Source organism: Fistularia commersonii, chromosome 30 (genome assembly GCF_037954325.1).
Source record: "Fistularia commersonii isolate RoL2024-O1a breed Wild chromosome 30, RoL_Fcom_v1.0, whole genome shotgun sequence".
NCBI lineage: Eukaryota > Metazoa > Chordata > Actinopteri > Syngnathiformes > Fistulariidae > Fistularia > Fistularia commersonii.
Window position 1 is genome coordinate 8,466,493 of NC_141313.1, and position 21,008 is coordinate 8,487,500.

Consider the following 21,008-nt stretch of genomic DNA (forward strand, 5'->3'; position numbering starts at 1 on the left):
TAATGATCTCATTAATTCAGAGAAACTGAGGCCATTCTGTGTTTTTTAAGAAGAATTGCCACATTGTAACCTTGTTAATTCAGAAATAAAACAGCCGGCTTGTTTTCGGGCAGAGGCTTTCTCTTGTCGTGCTCAGATGATCGTCTCGAAATTTTCCGAGTGAATGCATCGCATTGCGTGACACACACCCCGACCGGTGTGATGAAACGGGTTGAAGCCGCTTCCTGATTGGACACTTCGCCGTCTTGTCCGGCCCCCCACGACTCCTGCGTCGCCATCGCTTCGACGGCCGTCTCTTCCGAACTCTTCCCGAACGCCACTCTCTCTTACCAGTTTGACGAGACAGAGATCTGGCGAGGAGAGAGCCGGTGTGGTTTCTGGTGCTCGTGTGTTTTTTCCCTTCGGGGGCAAAGGCATCCTCTGGAGGAGATGCTCACCGGCTGAGATAATCCTTCCTGGAGAGCTGCAGCTAAAACTCCAATCCGCAATTGACAGACGTGGAAGGAAAGTAAAGGGAAAGTGAGAGAGGGAGCTTCCAGTGTCTCCTCAGATATAATAGGAGCTGTCAGTGCTGAGCTTCTCGGCCTCCATCAGCAACCCATCCATCTGCACCGTGCTGTCTGCTCGACTCAAACCCTCCACTTATCAAACGGCAGACGGCCCGTTGAGCCGCGCTGCAAATATCTCACCTAATTAGCTTCAAAAAAAAATGTGGCTGCAGCTGACAGTTCGTTTCCATGGGAGAACATTTTCATGTCTCCCAGGCTGTTAATGAGTAACAAAGGATTCCTCATCTATCCATCTATCCATCTATCCATCTATCCATCTATCTATCTATCTATCTATCTATCTATCTATCTATCTATCTATCTATCTATCTATCTATCTATCTATCTATCTATCCATCTATCCATCTATCCATCTATCCATCTATCCATCCATCCATCCATCCATCCATCCATCCATCCATCCATCCATCCATCCCTCCGTATGTCTGCCCGTTTGTCAGTCGCTCTGTCTGAAGGTCCATCCATCCATCTATGCAATAAGAATTAAAAATAGGTCATGCAGATGTTTTAGAAGAAGACATTGCTTAACCTATTATTTTCTTTCTTTTTTGAAAATCTACCTTTTCCATGAGCACCAGTGGTTTGAGAAGCATCATTTCCAGTATTTTTTCTTTTTTTTTTTCTTTGCCCCCCCCATAGTCTGTCTGTCCTGTGTAAAGAAGTAGAGTTTAACACACATTTGTAGGGATGAGGATCGATCAAAGTGTCAAAGCGTCTACGAGTGTCAGTACACTTCCTGGTGATATACCAATTTAATTCATCGTGGTGATTTTAGAAGAAAAAGAAGAAGAAAAGAAACCGTACGGGTCCGCAGAAACCATCATTACGCCAGAGCAGCAGAAAAATTCCTATGAAAACACACCAAATAAGAATGCGGAGGCGAGTTGTCAGTTTCCAGTCATCGTGCATTAATGAGCCCAGCAGCTGCTGCAGCGCGTCGGGATTCCACACGGCCGTGGAGTCAAGGTTTCTCTCATCCACAGATGATGTCGCTCATCCCTGTGGTATGACTTTTGCAGGATTGCATCAGATTTCTCTCCCCGTCTGTCTGTCTGTCCGCCTGTGTGTGTGTGTGTGTGTGTCTGTCTGTGTGTGTGCATATGTGAGTTTGTCGTCTCAGGTTAGTTAGACCGAGGATATGAGCTCATGAGCCGCGGGTCAGACAGTCTGGTATGACGTCTGCGATACCCTTGGCTCTGTGCGGCTGTGTTTTATAACCGTGATGTAACAGATAATAATAACAGCACTCAGTCAACTGCTTCTTTTCAAAAAGAAGTTAAAAAAACACAAGGTACACCCCAAACGATTCGTGACACAGAAATTCTCTTTGTCTCTTCTTGTTAGACGGCCATCACCTATGGGAGGCCGAGGCCAAGGTGGACAGAGACGCCTCCAAGCCTGTAAGTAACACTATTACCATTGTAGGAGCACTAGAGCAGCTGGCCTAGATCTTTCGAGGCTAGCGCGACTGTGCTAGCACTTTAAACGATTGTTTTTTGCTAATCACATTTCCTCAGCAAAATTCGTAACTTCTTTAAAAAGAAAAAAACGGGGGAAAAATGCCATATAACTGTCATGGTTCTAATGAATCAGCAAGGATGTAAGCCAAGAGGACAAAAGGCATAAATAGGGAATCAACATATAAATCAGTAACTGACAGGCAAACAATATTTCCAATTATTGAAACAGATCAGTGAGGCTGCGAAATGTTTGGGAAGAGCCTTTGACAGGCACTTCGGTAAAAGTGATGAGGAACCCCAGGCGTCCCTGGACCCCATTTTGAGAAGCCCTGGCATAGACGCTTCTTAAAGGATCGAGAAGAATGGGATCGGGGGTCCGCCGGCGATTCCAGCGCACATCTGCAGCTGTTGCGAGTCCAAAATACAACATTTCTGGAGGCTTTTTCTGCTTCGGGGGGAAGTTCTCATAATAAAGAACATGACACACATCAGTCATCGGAGTGTCTCGGCACAGTTCTCCCGCAGACTTCTCTCCCACCATTTCAAAAACAAATGTTTCACGTCGTTTCTCCGCTCCAGACTCCCTTAACAAATCAGTTCTAAACAGACGCAGAAGTACAAACTGGGCCTCCAGCCTTGTGGAGCCGCTCCAGATCCTGCAGCAGCAGATGGACCCCGCTGCCACTGAAGCTCCTCCGTCTGCCTGCAGATGCTGAAGAGCTCCGTGTTCGCGTTGATTTAAAACGGCTCCGACGCGTTTGCAAAAAAGGCATTATTGGAATAACGTGCCGCTTTCTAGTTTGCGAAAAATATCAAAAGGCATTAAGGAGACAGATCAATAAATGGAGCGCCGACATGGCGCGTGCACGGTCATGCGTCGACCGATGACACGTGTTTGTCAGATGGCTGCTCGGGATCCAGCGTAGAGGAATCGCAATATTATGATGATCTTTTTGTCTTTATCAAGTGAGCTGAGAGTGAACTGAATTCCGCTCCAACCAAATAAAAAAAATTAAAAAAAAAAAACATTTAAAACTAATTCTTCGTGTATCACATGCAATATGATGCTTAGCTTAGCATACAAAAAGCTAATAGCACTATTTTGTGACCCATCCCATGAGTTACAGGCGGTAGCATGACAAGTGGACTGTCTGTAGATTTTTTTCTTAGATATAAAAATCCTTGTGAATGTAAAGATTCATAAAATTATACTAAAAGAAATAACTTTAGTACAAGAGGTTGTGCAAAGCAAACATTTTCCACATGAGGATAAGAAATTTAAGGTTTTAATTGGCCATGGGTGTCCTTCTAATCGGAAGGTCAGCACTTGGATTTTCTCCCCCTGTTTCCATGTCAAAGCGTCCTTTTGCAAGGCACTGAACCCCAAGTTTCCGTAGTTGCCCTTTTTTAGCGCCTTGCATGGCCGCCGTCAGTGTACGTGTCAGTGCACGTGTAAATGGGTGAATGCTATTTAGTGTAAAGCACTTCATAAGTTTGGATAACTAACCATCACACAAACATAAAAAAAAAAGTGAAAAGTTATAGAGGTATAAATGTTAATATAAAATATACTAACCATTGCCTCTATAACTTTTCATTTATTACTACTAATTCATTAATAGATTGCCTTTATGCTAGGCTACGCTTCCCATATATACATTGGAGTATCAAAAGTTTTGAGCCCATTAATTTCTCTTGTTACATTCCACAATCATTACTTTCAATAAAACAAACAACTCTAAGTGAATTTTTGCTTCTTCTATTGACTTTCCCTTCACTGGGTCTTTGCTCCGCCGCTGCGTTTCATCAATAGATTGTCATTTGTAGTCAAACAAGAGTTAAACGCAGAAGAACGGCAACCAAACTAATCTCGCGGAATTGTCGATTTAATCCAAATGATGCACGGAAAAACCTCCCAGTTAATATAAACGGCGGGTGTACGTGAACCGGTTTGCACAAATTGAGACCACAGACGCGAGCAAGGATTATAAATTTAAAATAGTGTCGTGCGTTTAAAGCACGCGGAGACGGATCCAGCAGTTCAGTGTGAGGTTCTGCTTGGCAGGGTGTCCCATCTTGGCTCGGGACAGAAACAGAAAGCGTTGGAGTGGGAGTCTGGGAGATGGATGAGGGCTTTGGAGGGTCTCTGTGCGCGAGGTGCCGCACCTGCTCTCGGCGTCCTCACGTTGCATATGTACAATAACCGCCGAGACACATCTGCGTGCTTGAATAGACAAAGGCCCGTTCAGCCCGGTCTGCTGGACCGGACCCATTCTAAACACCGATGTTACCGCGGCTGGCCGGTTTGACCTCTGCCGTTCCTCGGCAACACAGAGGCGAGCTAGTTTTCGGAATACCTCACCGTTTCCGTCACCTGCGCGGACCGACCCCGCCGCCCCCCCAGGGGAGAGGACAGTACGGATGATTTATCGTCAATTTCGAGAACAATTTTACGATTCGATCCGACGAATTCTGTATTTAAACTGAGACGAATGGTCTCGATGCTCTCGCTCCCTGTCCAGAAAGGCCCCCGTGCTCAAGCCCTCCGTCCCCCGTCCATATGAGACAAATTACTTCTGTCAAGTAAAAACATCTCTGCTCACGTTTAGGTCATTTCCATGCATTTTGCTCAAATTAACCCCCCCCCCGCGCACACACACACTCCCCAGTGGGTTGTTTTTACAGTACAACATGTGCATATAAAACTCTCAAAAGCCAACGAGTGATTTCACCAGGTCACGGGTTTAAGAAATGCTGTTTTATTCTCGAGTACCTGCGTTTAAACCAGTTAAAATATCGGGTCTGTTCAACCCGGGACCCGGTCACACCTCAGCACGGTATAAAACAGGGAACCGTTTCCAAGGTGTTTTATCAGCTCCCTCTCGGAAGGAAAAGGGGGATCGTGGCGAAAAAGAAACCCGGTGAAGCCTCATCTGGCTTCGCTTGGCTTTATGACTGTAGTGATTTAACACAACGCGTGTCAGCTCTCACCTGTGGACATCGGGGCCCGGCCGTCATCCAGAGCGCATTTCTGCAGACAGATGACTTCCTCCCTCGCTACCGAGTGGCGCCCCCAATGCGTCCAGATTTATAGATTCACACTTGCGCACCAACGCCGATATGTAACGCCGATCTGGCCACGGCCCCGACCTTGACCCTGAACGCGGACAGCAGGAAACTCTGCTCGGGAAGTAAACTATCTAAGGCACTCCCAAAATTTGCTGTACTCACTTCACTGTGCAAACACCCTTGGTTCCTCATAATCTTACTTCATGGTCTCTGTGGCTCGTTCAGGATTACAACCAGATTTTCATCCTCCCCCCTCCACACACACACACACACACACACACACATACACACCCAAAACCAACTCACATTCAGTCTGTGTTTTCAGAAGAAGAAAAAACAAAAAAAAAAAAAAAAACAACTTGAGCTTGATTTAATGTAATATTTGTCCAGACCTTGTGAAGTAGACAGAGTCATGAGTCAAGTTTTCAAGCGGCGGTTTGTCTTTTATTCTGATCACTGTTTCTTTTTTTTTTTTTATGTAAGCGCCTTGTACATCCTTATTTAGTTCAACTTTAAAATGCCCTCTTTTTTTTTTTTTTTTTTAATTTTCATTACAGAATTCACTCTTGGTTGAAATCCCTCCGTATCGTAACCAAAGACTCTCCACTCCCGTCCACGTGAACTTTTACGTCTGCAACGGCAAGAGGAAAAGAAGCCAGTATCAGCGCCTTACCTACGTGCCGTCCAGTGGTACGTAGCAGGTTTTTGGGGGTCGGTGGCTCTTTACAGACGTGACGCCTCGCCTTCGACTCATTTTGACTGGACGTGGGGTGTATCCCTGTTGCACCTGCATCAATGGGCACGAATGTTGTCCCAATAACATTTGCCTAGCCTCATAGTCTTAGAAGCAGGGCTGCAAGAGCGGTTTGGCTAGTGGTATCTAGACCGTAAAGTCAATACCATCACCGGTGGTAAGCTTCAGGTAGGACGTCATCCGTAAAAGAAGGACGTGTCCACCTATGTTGATACAAACCAGATGCTTCCAAAAAGTAGGACTTTTCTGAAATGGTCCAAGTTCGTTAGCATTAGTAGCGACATGTTGTCCACATTGGGTCCTCCTGTCCCATGTTCTCAGGTGGCTAGACGTTGTGATGTTTGTCATACAATTTTGGGGTGCTCGAGGGTCACTTGAATGAGATAAGCACCTAGCAGGAAGCCGTCACCTATCGTCGAGCTATGATGTCAGTCGTGAGCGAAATATCCGATGATACCCGCCTCACGAGACAGTCCAGGAGCGACGTCCATAGGCCCCAAAAATAAGTTATGAATTTCTAATTGTCTTTTTTTCCTCCCGGCGCCAGCACTTTCCCTCTCCTGTTTTGCGCTTTTCCTTTCATATCCCTGACTAATAAGAAACATTTTCGCTGGTATTTTACTTATTAAGCACAGAATAGACACTGTATTCCCCATTGTCTGGCGGTTTTGCGAGGGAGGGACAAAGAAAGGCTATCATTTTCCTACCGTAAAATGAAGAAATAACTAAAAATAACCAATAAAATCTGTCGTTTTCCATACCTGTTGCTGCACAATTGCCGCAGTGACTGGACACATGGGTGGGAAAAGGGGCATGGGAAAAGCACGTTATTTGAATAAAGAACATATTGCCAAGCCAAATATAAACAGCGGCCCACCGACTGAAAGGCAAAAACCACTACTAAATTGCGCTCTGGGCTGAAAGCAAGCGTCCAGTGGGTGGTTCAAAGCTGTGATTCAGCTAAACTGGCCCAGCCCTGCGCGTGGGCGACGGAGTGCCCCTGCTGTGAAAGTGCAGCATTGTCCTCGAGATGCTGGGAGGGAAGAAAGACTATGAGGATGGCTGGTCTGGCCGCGTCTCCGAGGGCGAGTGCTTTCAGGACACGGGCGAGCCGATGAGAACCGTGATCGGTCAAAGCATCTCCAACGGAGGAACAAAAATCCACAGAACAGTTCAGAGAAGGTAAAACGAAAGCGGAGGCTTAAAGGAAAAACTAAAAAAAAAAAAAAAACAGCCGGTAAACCGGTACGATATGAATGAATTTTGGTGTTTCCTGTTCTTTTTAAAAAAACACCCAGTGAACTATTGTTTTTTTGTAGTAGCAGGTGTCAGAACAATAGATTTATTTTGGGGGATTACGTGACTCGCACGCCTGCCTTTCGCAATCCAGAAAACCCAACAGCGTTTATTCTTTCGTGGCAACGATCGCGCTCCCTCTGCTATCTGTCTACGCTCCTCGCCCAGACCGACACTTCCTGCGAGAAGGCCCAGAATAAGGTCGCGTGTGCTATTTCAGTCCTGTGGTCTGCATTTGGTACAACATCTCATCAGTGTTCCTCCTGTTGACACCATAAGCGTCAGTCGGGACGCGTCCTATTTTCACTCTTTGTCGTCTCGCCGTCTCTTTTCGTTTTAGGCTGCTAAGCAGATGGATCAACGATGACGACAAGTGTGCATCGGCTAAATCATAGAAGAGTGAACAAAAGAGTAATTTACCGCTTTAACTGAGACATCGAGCACATGCTTCGTATTATAGAGCTTCGCCGCAGCCATAAAAAGAAGAAATACATCCAGGGGAGCGAGTCGGCGATCAGAGAAAGCTGTCACTTAGTTGTAGCTGGGCTGACTCACTTGTTATATAAGATTGATTTTGTGTCACGAGTTGCAGCAGGTCCATATTTTTACAACGAGGGGACGGCCGCGATCCCCGGCTCAGAACTCGAGCGGCCCCCGTTTGACGGAGGTTGTCGTTTGTGTGACGGTTCGGCTCCTCACGCCCCTCGGGGGCCACCATTTTGTATTTTTTTACTTCCACTTAAGCTTTTTTTGATCGGTGCTCAAAGACTGAGCGGTAACTTATTTTAAAATCACGCCCCCCCCCTCCGACTTGTGAAGGCGACCTTTTCGGTATCGTACGTTCAGTGGATATTCGCAACATCCAAAGAAAATAGGCCCATTTGTTGTCAAAGCAGCGGGATGTTCCTCATGTTGATGAGTCATCCCTTTTCCCTTGAATTTTTTTTTTTTCTTTTTTTTTCTAGTTTAGTGAATACTTTCGGCTGGGTGGGAGAACTCCGGCCCAGACACAGAGTCTCATTGATGAGCGTGTTTGTTTGGCAGTGGGTATCCAAGCCACAAACCCACTCAATCACACTTTCAGGAAGGTTCGGAATATATGTTTACTCACTTAGCTTCTCTTTCTGTTCTCCTTCAGTTCCGACAATAAAAACAGAGCCGCATGACGACTATGACGCCCCCCTGGTTTGTGCCCAGCAAGGACCCGGCCTGCCTCTGCACCCGAAGCCATATTTTCCCTCTCAGGTCATGAGCCCGATGATGACCCCTGAGCTGAGGCCATGCGTTGTGGGCGGGGCTTATTCCGTCAGTCCTCAGAGATTGGTGGCCAAAACTTCTTCTTTGCCCCCTTCCACCTCCCCGAGCACCAGCCCCAAACTACATGACCTGTCGCCACCGCCCTTCTCCAAGTGCCTCTCCGCTGGCCCGCCGGTCCAGCACCTGAGCCCGCAGTCCCCCGTCCCTCACGTCTCCATCATCCAGGAGACGCCCGGGCGCTACCAGCCGCCCAACCTCTACCCGCCCAGCAGTTCCTCTTCCTCCCCGGGGTCGCAGCCGTCCACCCCGGGCACGGGTTCCGACGCGCCCTTCTCCCCGGCCCAATGCATGGGCTCGGCCGCGGCGGTGAGCGGCGGCGGCAGCCCGGGAGCCCAGCAGCATCCCAAGGTGCCGGAGAGAGGACGGGCCACTCTGCAGGAGGAAGGAAGCCCCCCGACACTGGCCGTCAGCATCAAACAGGAGCCGCAGGAGCTGGATCAGATGTACCTCGACGATGGTGAGTCACGAGTTCGTTTTCACACCGAAGCCCATTCGCACAAAGAGTCCCGACGGCACTCGTGCATTCTGGCTAGCATTGCCATCGGGGCAACGCGTGAGCTGTCCGACTTTTGAGCGAGCGAAATCGTTAAAAGGTATAAAATACATAACATCTTTGGTCGTTTGAAAGACGCTGAGGCCGAAATTTGAGGTACCGTAATTTCTCTTCATTGGCCTGGCGTGCGCATCAGTGAGGCCGCCGTTGGGGGCTACAAGAACAGAGTCAACCCAGAAATTTGGACAAACCAAAAATAAGTATCTTGATGACAAACTGCTGACAAACCCCAACAGCCGAGATTCCGGGCAGTTTATGCTACGGCCGCTTTGTCTTTATTAACGACAAAAAAGAGGAAGGATCTTCCCGCGGCGGCGTTGACAGATCGCCGGTTGGAAACTGTAACAAGGCACAAACGTGGTGCCCCCCGAGATACCTCGAGAGACTCGTTTGGTGCGTTTTAAAGACGATTCCACCGCGGCCATATTTGAACTCCCTAGTAAAATTTTACGAGGTAGCTCAGTCGCTCGTGTGCTGGTAGGCGGCGCAGACTGCCGTGGGAGTTGAGTGACAGCTTTATCACTGCTGAAACCCTACTTTCCTTGAATAAAAAAAAGAAACAAGTTGTACGCTTTGTAATCTCTTTATGAACCCACTCACTCTTGTGGTTGTTGTGTTCCTACTTTCCATTGATGTCAGCGTTCTCCGCCATCGAATGTCTGTGGTTATTAGATCAAAGAAGGCTGGTGGTCCACCATTTGATACATTTGGCTGCTAAACCCTGAATGAGAGAAGCCCTCATTTAAAATGCAGTTTTGTGACCCCCTTTATTTATCAGAATGAAACCTCCAGAGCGAGATTTTTATGATCTCACTGGTTTGGGCCGCTGCACTCACCGCTGAGGTTTGGGGGGGACCGTGCGCTCTGGCTGCACTGATTCGAAATAAATTGGATAAATGATCTTCCTTTGGGCAAAAAACAACAGCGCCTGGCTCGGTGCGATTCCCGGGGAACGGCGAGGTAGATGCAGAAACGCTAACTGGCGTCTATCAGCGCGCCGAAGGCCACGCTTTGATCCGTCACCAGATCCCCCCCCCCCCGCTCCCCCGCCGGGTCGTCTGGCCGGCCTCCCTGACGGTGGCGAACGAGACGGCGGTGTCGGGGCCGCAGACTCGGTTCTCAGACTGTTCCCGCGCCACTTCCTCTGCAAAGTCTGGGTAAATACATTAACACTTGTAAGCCTTGTCTCTGGCAATATTCAGCCGTGTCAGTGGGGATTATGTTGCGACCGGTGCCACTGCTGCTCGCGTCTCTTGGGGCACTTAGAGACTGAAACCAGGTGTACTTAAAGTAAATGAGAGTTATATTTTATGTAGTATTAAGCACGCCACCGTGACCATAATGGATATTTCTTAAGAGCCGGGCCCCAAATTACACTTGTTTTCACTGGCCGGCTTTACGAAGCATTCCGATCTTCATGTGGCTTCTCACGTCATTAAATCTTTGGCAGAGTTTGATAGGCCTTTTTTTTTTTTTTTTTTTTTAATACTTTACGGCCTTGCTCAGGTGTGATGTTACTGTAATTCCTCTCTCATTAAAAAAGCCAGCGACTGATATCGTAACGATATTAAGGAGCCGTCTACATATTCCCTTAGAACACACTCGGGCCTGTGTTCGCCAGCCGCGGTCCTCGCCACTAATGATCTGTGCGTCGTGAGCCGAGGAGCCAAGCATTAATTGTTTCCATTTATTTAACTCGCGTTTTAATTTTACTGCGCGAGTGATTTAAGCGATGTATCCCAGAGAGATTGCACAGTTACCCCTTTTAAAAGCAAGCGTGCAGTTCATTTCAAAATGAAAGTGACCCAATGATAACAATAAATATCCCCTATTTATTCAGCTTGTTCATATCCAGAGGGATCCCCTTCCCCCCTAATCGCTCAATTTTTTTTTTTTTTTTTTTTTTTTTTCTTCTCATCGTTCTGTCAAAGGTTACAAACATGGAAATGGAAATTGTGAATCATGCCGCCTGGCTTGGAGCCGGAGCTATAGGGCTGCAGGGTGCAAGGTCTAAACTGCTGCTGAGGCTGAGGGAGATGGAGATTGGCCACGCAACCATAAAACTTGCTGACTGAAGAGGGTCGCATACTTCCCTTTGGCCGGGGGGGAGAGTCTGGGAGAGCTAGCCAAAGCCGTACGTTACATTGCACAGTAGTGCGCTGAAGACTTTTGTCAGCACTGAGGTAACACGAGCGCAACGCGAATTTTGAAAAAGGCGTACACGAGCCAAACGGCATTACGAAATACTTCACTTTTTTATGGTCTGCTGTGGCCTTGTTAGATGTCAAAATTCTGCAATTGATGACCAGAAGTTTCAGATGATCATAGGAAAAGTATGAGAGTAAATTTGTGAGTAATACCGCTCGGTAAAAACTCACCCAGTTTCCCAAAATTGGCCACAGCTGGGGCTCGAAAAAAATAAAAAAATCTCATCCCAAAGCGTGGGGTATCTCGTACGTTAAAGATGTGCTCTTTTGATTTCGGTAAATTATGAAACACCTTGTTTACCCCTTTCGTTAAATTACAATTGGTCGGATATATAGTTCGCATCAACAACAACCAATAATTGTGTATCTGTAGGGCTCTGGGCCGGTTGCTATGAGTGTTGATATAATTTCAAAATTTGGTTCGTTCTTGCGAACAAGCACAAGCAACTTAAAGAGTTTAATGATATCATTAAAAAGAAAGAGACGGCAATCTTCTAGGCGTAGAGGTTTTGGAAAGGAAACCAGTATGCACCAATTTAACGTGGGATTTTTTCAATAAAAGAAAGTCAATTTGATAATTACTTTTCATCCGCGGGCTTTACAGTCGTCACGACATCAGAAGCCCAACGACAAAGGAACGATTCGCCCGTTTAACGTGGAAGAAAACAAACTCGGAAACCCCAAGGAAGGGAGAGAAGGAAACCTCGACACAGGAGTTATAGATAAATGACCAGACAGACAGGAGCGGGCTTGACGGCCGATCGCCGTTTCCCTCCATAGGCTACTGCCGCAAAGACGTTTTCTTTTTTGAAATGATACCTGAAAAAAGAAAAAAAAAAAACACGAAAACTGCGGTAAAGCACAGGACGGCTCTGTGGGACTGACTTGCAGTAACCCAGCAGGAGCCTTATTATGTGGGCCGAGAACATCTCGTGGCTTGTGGCCTGGACCTGACGTGGCAGTAAACTGGGGGATTTGTGGTGTTTTCTGCCCTGAGCCTTTCTTCTCTCATTGTCTCAACTCTCTCTGCTAAATTATCCCTGGAGTTTTTCTTTTTTTTTTTTTTTTCAGTTGAATATTTGGCCAGATTGTCAGTTCTCCATTGTGTTATCACTGGCTGGATCGCGTTGACGCGTTTCTCCCCCTTAATGAGTCAAACAGTGCCGTCCTGCTAATTGTTTGGAGTTCCTCGTCTGTCTGGGGTTTCCTGGTTGGACGGCCGGCCTGTATCAGTCTGCCCCAGCTGCCTGTGGAACTCCATGGGACAGGAAACCGGTTCCTGGATTACTTCATATCAAAATCAACCTTCCCCGGGCTTGAATAACTGCGGCGCTAGCCATGTAAAATAACTGACTGGAAGCACAGCGCTTCATGTTAAACTAATAATAATGCTCTCTGAATAAGTTTCACACAGCGACTGAGTTGGACTCACCATGAATACGCTGCAATTCCTATATGATTTTCCACTCGGCATATTAAGAAAATGCCGGGGGAAAGTATTTATTCAACATTTTGCTCTAAATTAGATTTGAAAAACTGATCTGAGAAACTGCCTCGCCGCCCAATGTGAAGGGTCCCAAGTGCTTTCTGTCACGTAACGCCGTCTTCACTAGCAGATGGGGTTTGGACGGTCGTCATGGAAATGCAGATGTTCAAATGCACAATTAAAGCGGGCGTGCGCTTTGAGGACCTGTTGACTGGCAAGGCCGAACGCTGTTCTTGACCTTGGAGGGAACGGTCACGCTGTAAGTTCCATTCAGCGGGTTTTCAATCCAATGTCGTTGCATTTTATTTTATGGCAGCAATTGATAATGAACATTATGTCAAAGTCCCTTTTCAGACCCACCCGGTCTAGACAGCTTCTTTATTACATTTACAGAGACCCAACTAATTATCCTGTGAACAAACACTTCAATATTTAGGATAATGCTACCCACTGGTATACTAATATAAACTGACGTGCATAAGTTTGTGTGCACATGCCAGCAACACCTAAATAGATGTACCGCAAAACAGACTGCATTTCGAAATAAAAGGGGCGTAGTTTTAATGTTTCCTGTTGGGATGCTAGGAGTCGGTGGCGAGGAAAGATCGATCCAAATAGCCTGAATTTCATCTTGGCGTTTTTTCAGAAAATGCGTGGAAATGTTGATGCAGCATGGGACCAGCGTATTTGTAATTATATTGTTTATTCACATATAACTTTGCACTGGATGACAACAACTTTCATGACCCTGACCTGCATTGATCTAGGATTGGACTGAAGTCCAACAGGAGCAGGAAATGTGCAGTGGAGGCGTTCATGGGTTGTGACTGGAACCTCCACGACAGCTTCTGCTGTTAAATTCGCAAAATTTCCAATTCCAGATATTGATAGATATTAATGTTTTTTTTTAATTTTTTTAATCAATGTTGCTGACTTGTTCTCAGAATCCCGACCATTCGACTGCTCTTGTTATTGCCGTTGTTTTTGAAGTCGATGGATGCGGGGTGAGAGCCACATGACACAGATGCCACGGTGTCACCGGGTCTATTCATGGGTCGCTGCTGACAACAAACTTTACAGATCAATAGATTGGCTTTTTCTTTTTCAATTAGATCCCCTGCATCAAATGTAGCGGCACAGTGAAAAAAAGCAGTCCATGGTAACGGACACACAAACACAGAATGTTGTCGACTCCGCCGAGCAGACGATTCCGTCCTACAGCTGCGTCTCCGCGGACGGCAACTAAATTATGTACTTCTACCATTTCTTTATTACACGGGAGCGCGTCCGCCACATGGAGTTGGCGAGTGTATCCGCGCACCCCGATCCCTGCGTGATTCAGATCAGACGGATGATGATACGTTCTGTCTGACGACGTCCCGGTCACCCAAATTCACCGCCGCCGGCGCCACAGCTTGACGTGTGCACTGAAGGCCTTATATTCTTCCACCTCCAGATGCGCGCAAGGTCAAAGCCAGATCAAATAGAGGAGAGGAGGTCAGTCGGTTCAGTGTTGGCCAGGACAAGCACACATGGCAGCGGAACGACAGGCTGTAGCAGGGTGGAGATGAGGTTTGAGTGTTTATTTCTTCGAGTTCAAGTGTCTTCTGGCAATAATGGTCATGTTTTCATGTTCTTTCATGCTGATGGCAATATGTTGTCCTTATGTCGAAGTCTGTTTGGAAGCGTCTTATGTTACCCAGACAGATGGATTGTCCTAATCTCACCGTTGCTATAACAAAGTCAGTGCATATCGACGGAGATACAGAGGTTTTCACTTTTATCTGTTCAGAATGGAGATAATAGTCTCTGCCAAATGTTTATGCAATCCTGGAATATCCTGGAGATGGGAATTTTAAGTTATGTCAGTTTTTTCATAAGGGCAACTTGGAACACGGACAACTGGTGGTCATGCACATTTACGAAACAGCTTTGACCGTGACATTCTTTCAGATCAGCTGCACTGGATCACTTAGTACTGGTAAGAGCGGCAGATAAATCAGGATATCCCTTTTTTCGTTTTACAATAGCCCCTTTTGTGCCGAAGGAACTTTTTGCAGTTCCCAGAGCCTTTTCTAGAAGTATGCCATTTCCGGACAGCGTAGGAACCAGGGAACATGCACCTCGGGTCCAACCGCTTTCGCTCCTACTCCGAGGCAGGGTCTTTTTACGGTTCCATTTGATGTAGGTGCTTGGTGATTGATGGAACTCTTAAGCCTCACCCGTTACCACATACTTCTTGTATGGGAGCGCTCTTTTTGAACACTAACGTGGTAATCGGTTGGCTGTTTTCTTGCAACAAAACGGACAGAACTAACAAGAAATGGACAAGCTCTCCTGGCCTGCTACGCCACATTGGGGCTTCCAGGGCTTGCAGTGGAACACAAACAATTTGGCCAAAATCAGTACGGAGACAGCCAACGGCGGGGATCATCACACCGAGAAGCAGTGCAGGGAGAAAATGATAACGCATCAACTCATCTGATAGTCAGTGGTTGTTTTTCCCGTCGTGCAGAACACGAATGCTGCGGCAGCTTCGCCCTCCATGTTGTGGAGCTTGGTGCTCAAGATACATGTCACAGACACTTGCGTCATAACGGTCTTTACCGTGCTCCCTGCTGCCTGTGAGATTGCAAAACTTGGGGTAGTCCAAATTCAAGCTGGACAGTTCTTAACACTGTGTTTTTGTAACTTTTCTGTTGGAAAAGCAACTATAGAGCCTGCAGAATGTTTGGAGCCTCCATCATCGATGGAGATGAAGTTCAAGTCTGTCAGGAGAAAAGCGCCACTGAGAAGAGCTCCAGCTCTGGTCTTTGAGTAAAAGAGAAAAAAAGTTTTCTCCAGTTTTTAAGAAACACTTGCAGCAGTATCTCGGCTCGTCTCCTTTGGAGTCTATCCAATATTTGAAGTTGCTTTCACAGATACCTCTCTTGTGCCTTTTGGCAGAAAATTGTAAGACCAAGTGGCCCTTTTACATACTTCCAACATAAAAACACAGATGGTACCTTATATACTGGATAGCCGAGCAAAGTACAGAGACTTTCTGTACTTTAGAAATGAAGTAGGTTCAGATAGAGTGAGTCGTTTTTCTCAAAGTGCCTCTCATTGCAACAGCATCGAGCACCTGAGTATAAATGTCTTCGCCGAGTGTCAAATCTCAGCCCGCCGCCAAGTTCTTCACGTGGACAGATGGCTGTGAATCGCGCCCCGTCCTCATTGTCACATAATAAGCTCAATGTGTCCGTGTGCTCCTGTGACACACTCATGTGATATCGCCGTCGCTGTTATCGAACCTCTCAAGACCACTTCCTGTCCCTCTATTAATAGCACACAGTCAGCAAGCTTAACACGTTAGCTCCTTGCCTCAACATGCCTGTTTTTTTCTGTTTAGGCACCGAAACAAGCGGTGGCCTAAGGAAGGTTTCACTCGAGCCGCATGCTGAGAAACCGGTTTCCCTTAAATTGTCAAGCTGGCAGACAAAAGTAAAATTTGGACACCTCGGAAGTCCAGCCAAAGTCCTCGAGGATGGCCTAGAGTTGTCTATAGCTTGGAGGCGAACAAGAAGACAGTGGCAGGCTAGCTAGAGCAACCTAGCTTGGGGTTTGAGAAGCTCAAGTGTTTCTTTAATACCCACACATAACATGTGTATTCAGGTCAAAGTCTCCAGCGGGTGCATTCTTAAGTGAATTAAGCTAGTGTTCACACTACTTTGTATGTTAGCTGTATAATCATGTGCAAAATTTTGGGGATGTTGCCAAACTTTTAACATCACGCGTCAAAGCATTGGCCGATGACACACTCTATCTTGGATGGCTAATGTCACTATTAGCTGCATTATCTGCTAGGGTCGGCATCGGGGGACTGGATATTTGCTGCCAAGTCAAGCTAGATATCATATATATCACAAATCACAACACAGTTGTCTGCTGACACCTTCCTAGTAGAGCAGGTCCGGACCACCGCTCTTTAAGATGATCGACAGCTGGTAACAGCAGTGAGGAAACTCCAGCGATGGAGAAAAACTCCCAGCTCAATGTGAGCGGCCTTCTGCCTCGATCAGTTGTGGTAGGAAGAGAGAGTGAGAGAGAATGACCAAGCTAAAAAGTAGGATATACTCTATGTATATCCTACTTTTTCTTGGGTATGAATCTCGGGTGGGACAGACCAATGATCTCATACTAATAAAAACAGTAGCGCTAACAGTTACATGCCAATAGCAGACATGATACAATAATAGCTTTTATATTCATAAAATAAACAACAATGGTGGACAGCTGGTGGGATGTTTTGGTTCAGCGGATCTCTTGAGCCGAGTTGTCAGCAGCCCAGGATTTTAGTTGCCACCTTGGGCCACCTTTACCTGCTGGTTGGGGGAAACCTCAGTGCAGCAGACCGTGCAGTCACGTTGACGTTTTATCTTGTATCTTGCATCTCATCGTGTTGACGACGCTTTGTTTTGTTTGGAGCTGGCAGCCTCCCACGCTTTTCTCAACAGCTCTTGGCATTTTCTTTTTTGTTTTTCTTTCTGTGAGGAATGAACGTCGTATTTTTGTTTTTTTTTTTTGCGTGCGCGACAGGAAGTGAGCGGTGTTTCTGAGAGGAAGCAGCGGTGCCGGCGCTGGGTCACGTAGGGGAAGGGGCTGCTCTGCGATAGAAATAAAAGAAAACAAAAATAACAGCCCATTGTGTGGAGGAGAAGCTTAAGTTTCCAGCCTGCTTTTTCAGACCTGACTGTGTCCAGTCAGAGGGAATTCCTCCCCTTGGCCTGTTGGCTCCGTCTCCTGGGGCAGGCTTCAGGAGAGTTCCCCTTCCCCTCTCGCATTTCCCATCCGTCTCAGAGCGACAGGATGGCCGTGACCGTTAAATCCGGACGCTGATTAAGAAATACAAGGGGAAAATGAAGTGCTTCGGATCCTCTTCTGCGTGAATGCATTTGTTCCGACGTGCTAATGTCTATCCGGCGATCGCTTCAAGAGCGCAGTCGGTAAAAAAGCAGATAAACAAACACACCTGGACGGTGTAGGGCCGGCAGATGTTGCTCCATCCCCACCTATTAAATCTGTCTGGGGATTTTTAGATATTAAGAGATGCTGTTTAGATCCCTCCCAGGTATTAGCAGGTATATGCCAGATCATATTTACACTCATGGAAAAACGGTACCTTCCAGCCGCCCCTGGAAAGCTGGATTGTATTTTATGTGTTGCTCCCGGTTATGAACCGACAGATGATTGACGATCATATGACGCTGTCAGCTTCTTCTCCCAGTGCCGCGCCGTATTTAAGCCAGCTCATTGTTTGGAGGGTTTTTTTATTATTATTTTTTTATTGTTTTTTTTTTTTTTACAGGCAGTAAATTTACGGTGTTACTTCGCCCTCCCGGCTCTCACCGGTGCTGTTTCCACACGCAGCTGGTTCACAGTGAAAAGAAAATACAAACTGTGCTGAACTCTGTCGTCTGGAGTTCTAAACCGAAGACAGGCCCAGTCAGTGTCTCTGAGGAAGAGCCGGATATCTCCCTCAGGGGATTCTATGGAAACGGGAATATTGAATGAATCATTTTGCAGTCGACAGAAATGCTGAAAATTTACACCGGATATGAAATAAGCAATGGCCAATCAATGTGAAAATGCAAAACAGAGTGTGATGGGTGTCACCTTCAATATGAAAGTACATCGAAGAAGAACTAGATGGAAACGGGATATCCGATGCTAATCATTGTCAGGAAAAAAACTCCAAAAACTGCATTTCATCAAAATGTAGTGACAGTACAAGAGAAAAAATAGTTTTTGCTATATTATTATCCAAATGCATGTCAATTCTACCACCATTAGTTAAGTTAAAATCCCACCTCTGCTTATCAGAGATACTGCAAAATGTACTCAATCATTGGTAACTTCCTTGCACTGGACTCTTTTGATCATTTTCTGATAATTTGTGGCCTCAAACATTGTATATCTCATTGTCTTAATTCCAAATCAATTGGTAAATATAATTTTAGATACCTTATCTGTCTGAAAGACAGTTCTGATGACATGGCATCAAAGCAAGGCATCCAATAACAGAACTGTCACAGTTTTTTTCTTTTAACATATACAACTTAAGCTTTCAAAAAAATGTGATCATGGTTAATGTATTGAACCTGTGGTCATGTCTATAAAAATAAAGTTTGATAATGCCGGGTTTACGACTAATTCCAATGTGCATAATGTATATAATGTGTATATTAACCACCTCTTTTCTCTCTCTCTCTCTTTTTGCTTTAGTCAATGAGATCATCAGGAACGACCTGTCGAGCATCTCCGTCCACAGCCACGCGTAGTCCACCCACTCCCACAGAAAAAACTGACACAGGTAACCCGGGGGGGAAAAAAAACAAACAAAAGAAAAAGGGAAACCCCAAACCAGACTGACACTAAACACCCCGCGCTCGGACCACAGTGTGCAGGAAGCGTCGACGGGAAATGCAAGGAGAACAAAATGTAAATGTATTATCCAGATGACCAGGGTCCAACACGTGCCTTGTTTTTTTTCATATGTAATGCCTTCACGCAGAATTTATCCAAGGAATAAATCAATTACAAGACTGTCTTTTTTTTTTTTTCTTTGAGATATGTAAACTAAGCGCCTCGCAACCAAACCTGCCGCCCTCAACACCTTGAAAATGTATAATTTTAGCGGACCAAATATTTGTTTTGTATCTTCCTGTCTTTTTTTTTTTTTGTTGCAGATTGTAAATGAGTCAGTGCCTCTGAGTTATATAATTTATATAAACAGTATCTTTAGTGCTTTTTATTTGCGTATTTGGGTTTACAAAGACACCGTGGAAAAGACAAAGAAGTGCCTTTTGGACATAAAAAGCAAAAAGATGTGGCCTCACAACTCCAACCTCAGATATGTTATTTTTAAACGGCAAGTATTTTTCGAGTGGGTTCATGTATCTTTTATTTTCTGAGGGGGCGCTGCAGCTGATTTTACAGGATGTCTCTACACATGCGAAATTAAGCATAACAATTGCACAAAACAAAGTGTAAAAGTTGGCAGACTCACAAGATTGCAAACTTTGGCTTCAGTAATGTCTAGTTTTAGAGTGACGTCATGAATATGTGTTGTTTTTTTTTAATTTTTATTTTCTCATGTTTGGAAAGACTGATCAAACAGAAAGCGTTTTCTATCATAGAGACCGACACAAAGCACTTAACCACTGCAGCTGTGGCATCATGTCGATGTTCGGAGGCGGCACAGCTGTGGCTCTGTAGCAGGTGGAAGCTGATACGGCCCTTTTATCCTCATGCACTCTTTAAATACGATGTACTTTTTGTGTATTTTTTTTTCGTTAAATATTATACTGCATACCGCTTGATAACGTGGAGTCAGCAGGAATATTGTCAGGAAAAAAAAAGGAATCATCTCAGTTTTAGCAAAGCTTGACTCTTATTACTGCCTGGAAGGAATGCATTAAGCATTTAACATTAGTCTCTTGAAGAATGTAAACTTTAAGCATTATAATAGAAAAGCGCCAAAGAATAATTTACAATAAACAGCAATACAAGTACAAATGATTTGTTTGTTATTGTATTATTTGTATTTATTCTCTTAGCATGCTTGATCATACAGCTTCTTTTACATGGTTACCTACATATTGTGGTTTATGTACTCATTTATTTGCGCTTTTAGAGTGAAATTAAATAGGCTTACTTTCACATACAGACACACACACACACACATGTATTTATGAGTCTTAATCCATGTAACTGAAGGGCATGAAGGAAGCCAATTGTTTACCGCCTAGAACTCATTATTGGACTTTGTGTTCTATTTGTGTATTTGTCAATAAATAAGCCTCCATTTCCCTTCGATATATGATCTCTGTCTCAATGGGAACCAGAGGTGGAAAGAGATTCCTATGAATGTATGTATGTGCAGGGAGTGGGCCACAAAGGAAAATAAAGCTTAGAAATTGTTAAAAAAAAGAACCTGAGCAAGTTTAAGTTATTAAGCTGTCATAATAAAAACAGATAGATAGATAGATAGATAGATAGATAGATAGATAGATAGATAGATAGATAGATAGATAGATAGATAGATAGATAGATATGGATTGGATTGGATTGGATTGAATGGCTTGATGCTTAATTTTTTCTTCTTACAGGTTATACATACATACATACATGGAATAAATGGATTACAATATGTACTGTGTGTGTGTGTATATATATATATATATCATATATATATCATGTAATATATAATATGTATGTATAATTTGTTATATGTATTATATTATATTACATTACAG

General features: G+C 45.1%; 1 protein-coding gene across 3 annotated transcripts in view; it reads left to right on the forward strand.

The window, feature by feature from the left end:
* The window catches only part of nfatc1 (nuclear factor of activated T cells 1), a 47,260-nt gene extending 26,690 nt beyond the window's left edge, over positions 1 to 20,570 (forward strand). Inside the window, exons 7-11 of one of the 3 annotated variants that reach the window (XM_086178321.1) lie at positions 1,914 to 1,969; positions 5,656 to 5,788; positions 8,287 to 8,922; positions 14,168 to 14,283; positions 18,976 to 19,100. In XM_086178321.1, the coding sequence (XP_086034447.1) occupies positions 1,914 to 1,969; positions 5,656 to 5,788; positions 8,287 to 8,922; positions 14,168 to 14,268 (926 nt within the window). In that variant the 3' untranslated portion in view covers positions 14,269 to 14,283; positions 18,976 to 19,100. Of the gene's footprint in view, positions 1 to 1,913; positions 1,970 to 2,258; positions 3,772 to 5,655; positions 5,789 to 8,286; positions 8,923 to 14,167; positions 14,284 to 18,975 lie in introns of those variants that run through there. The other 2 variants (XM_086178322.1, XM_086178323.1) reach the window with 2 other exon arrangements.
* Positions 20,571 to 21,008: the final 438 nt, after the last annotated feature.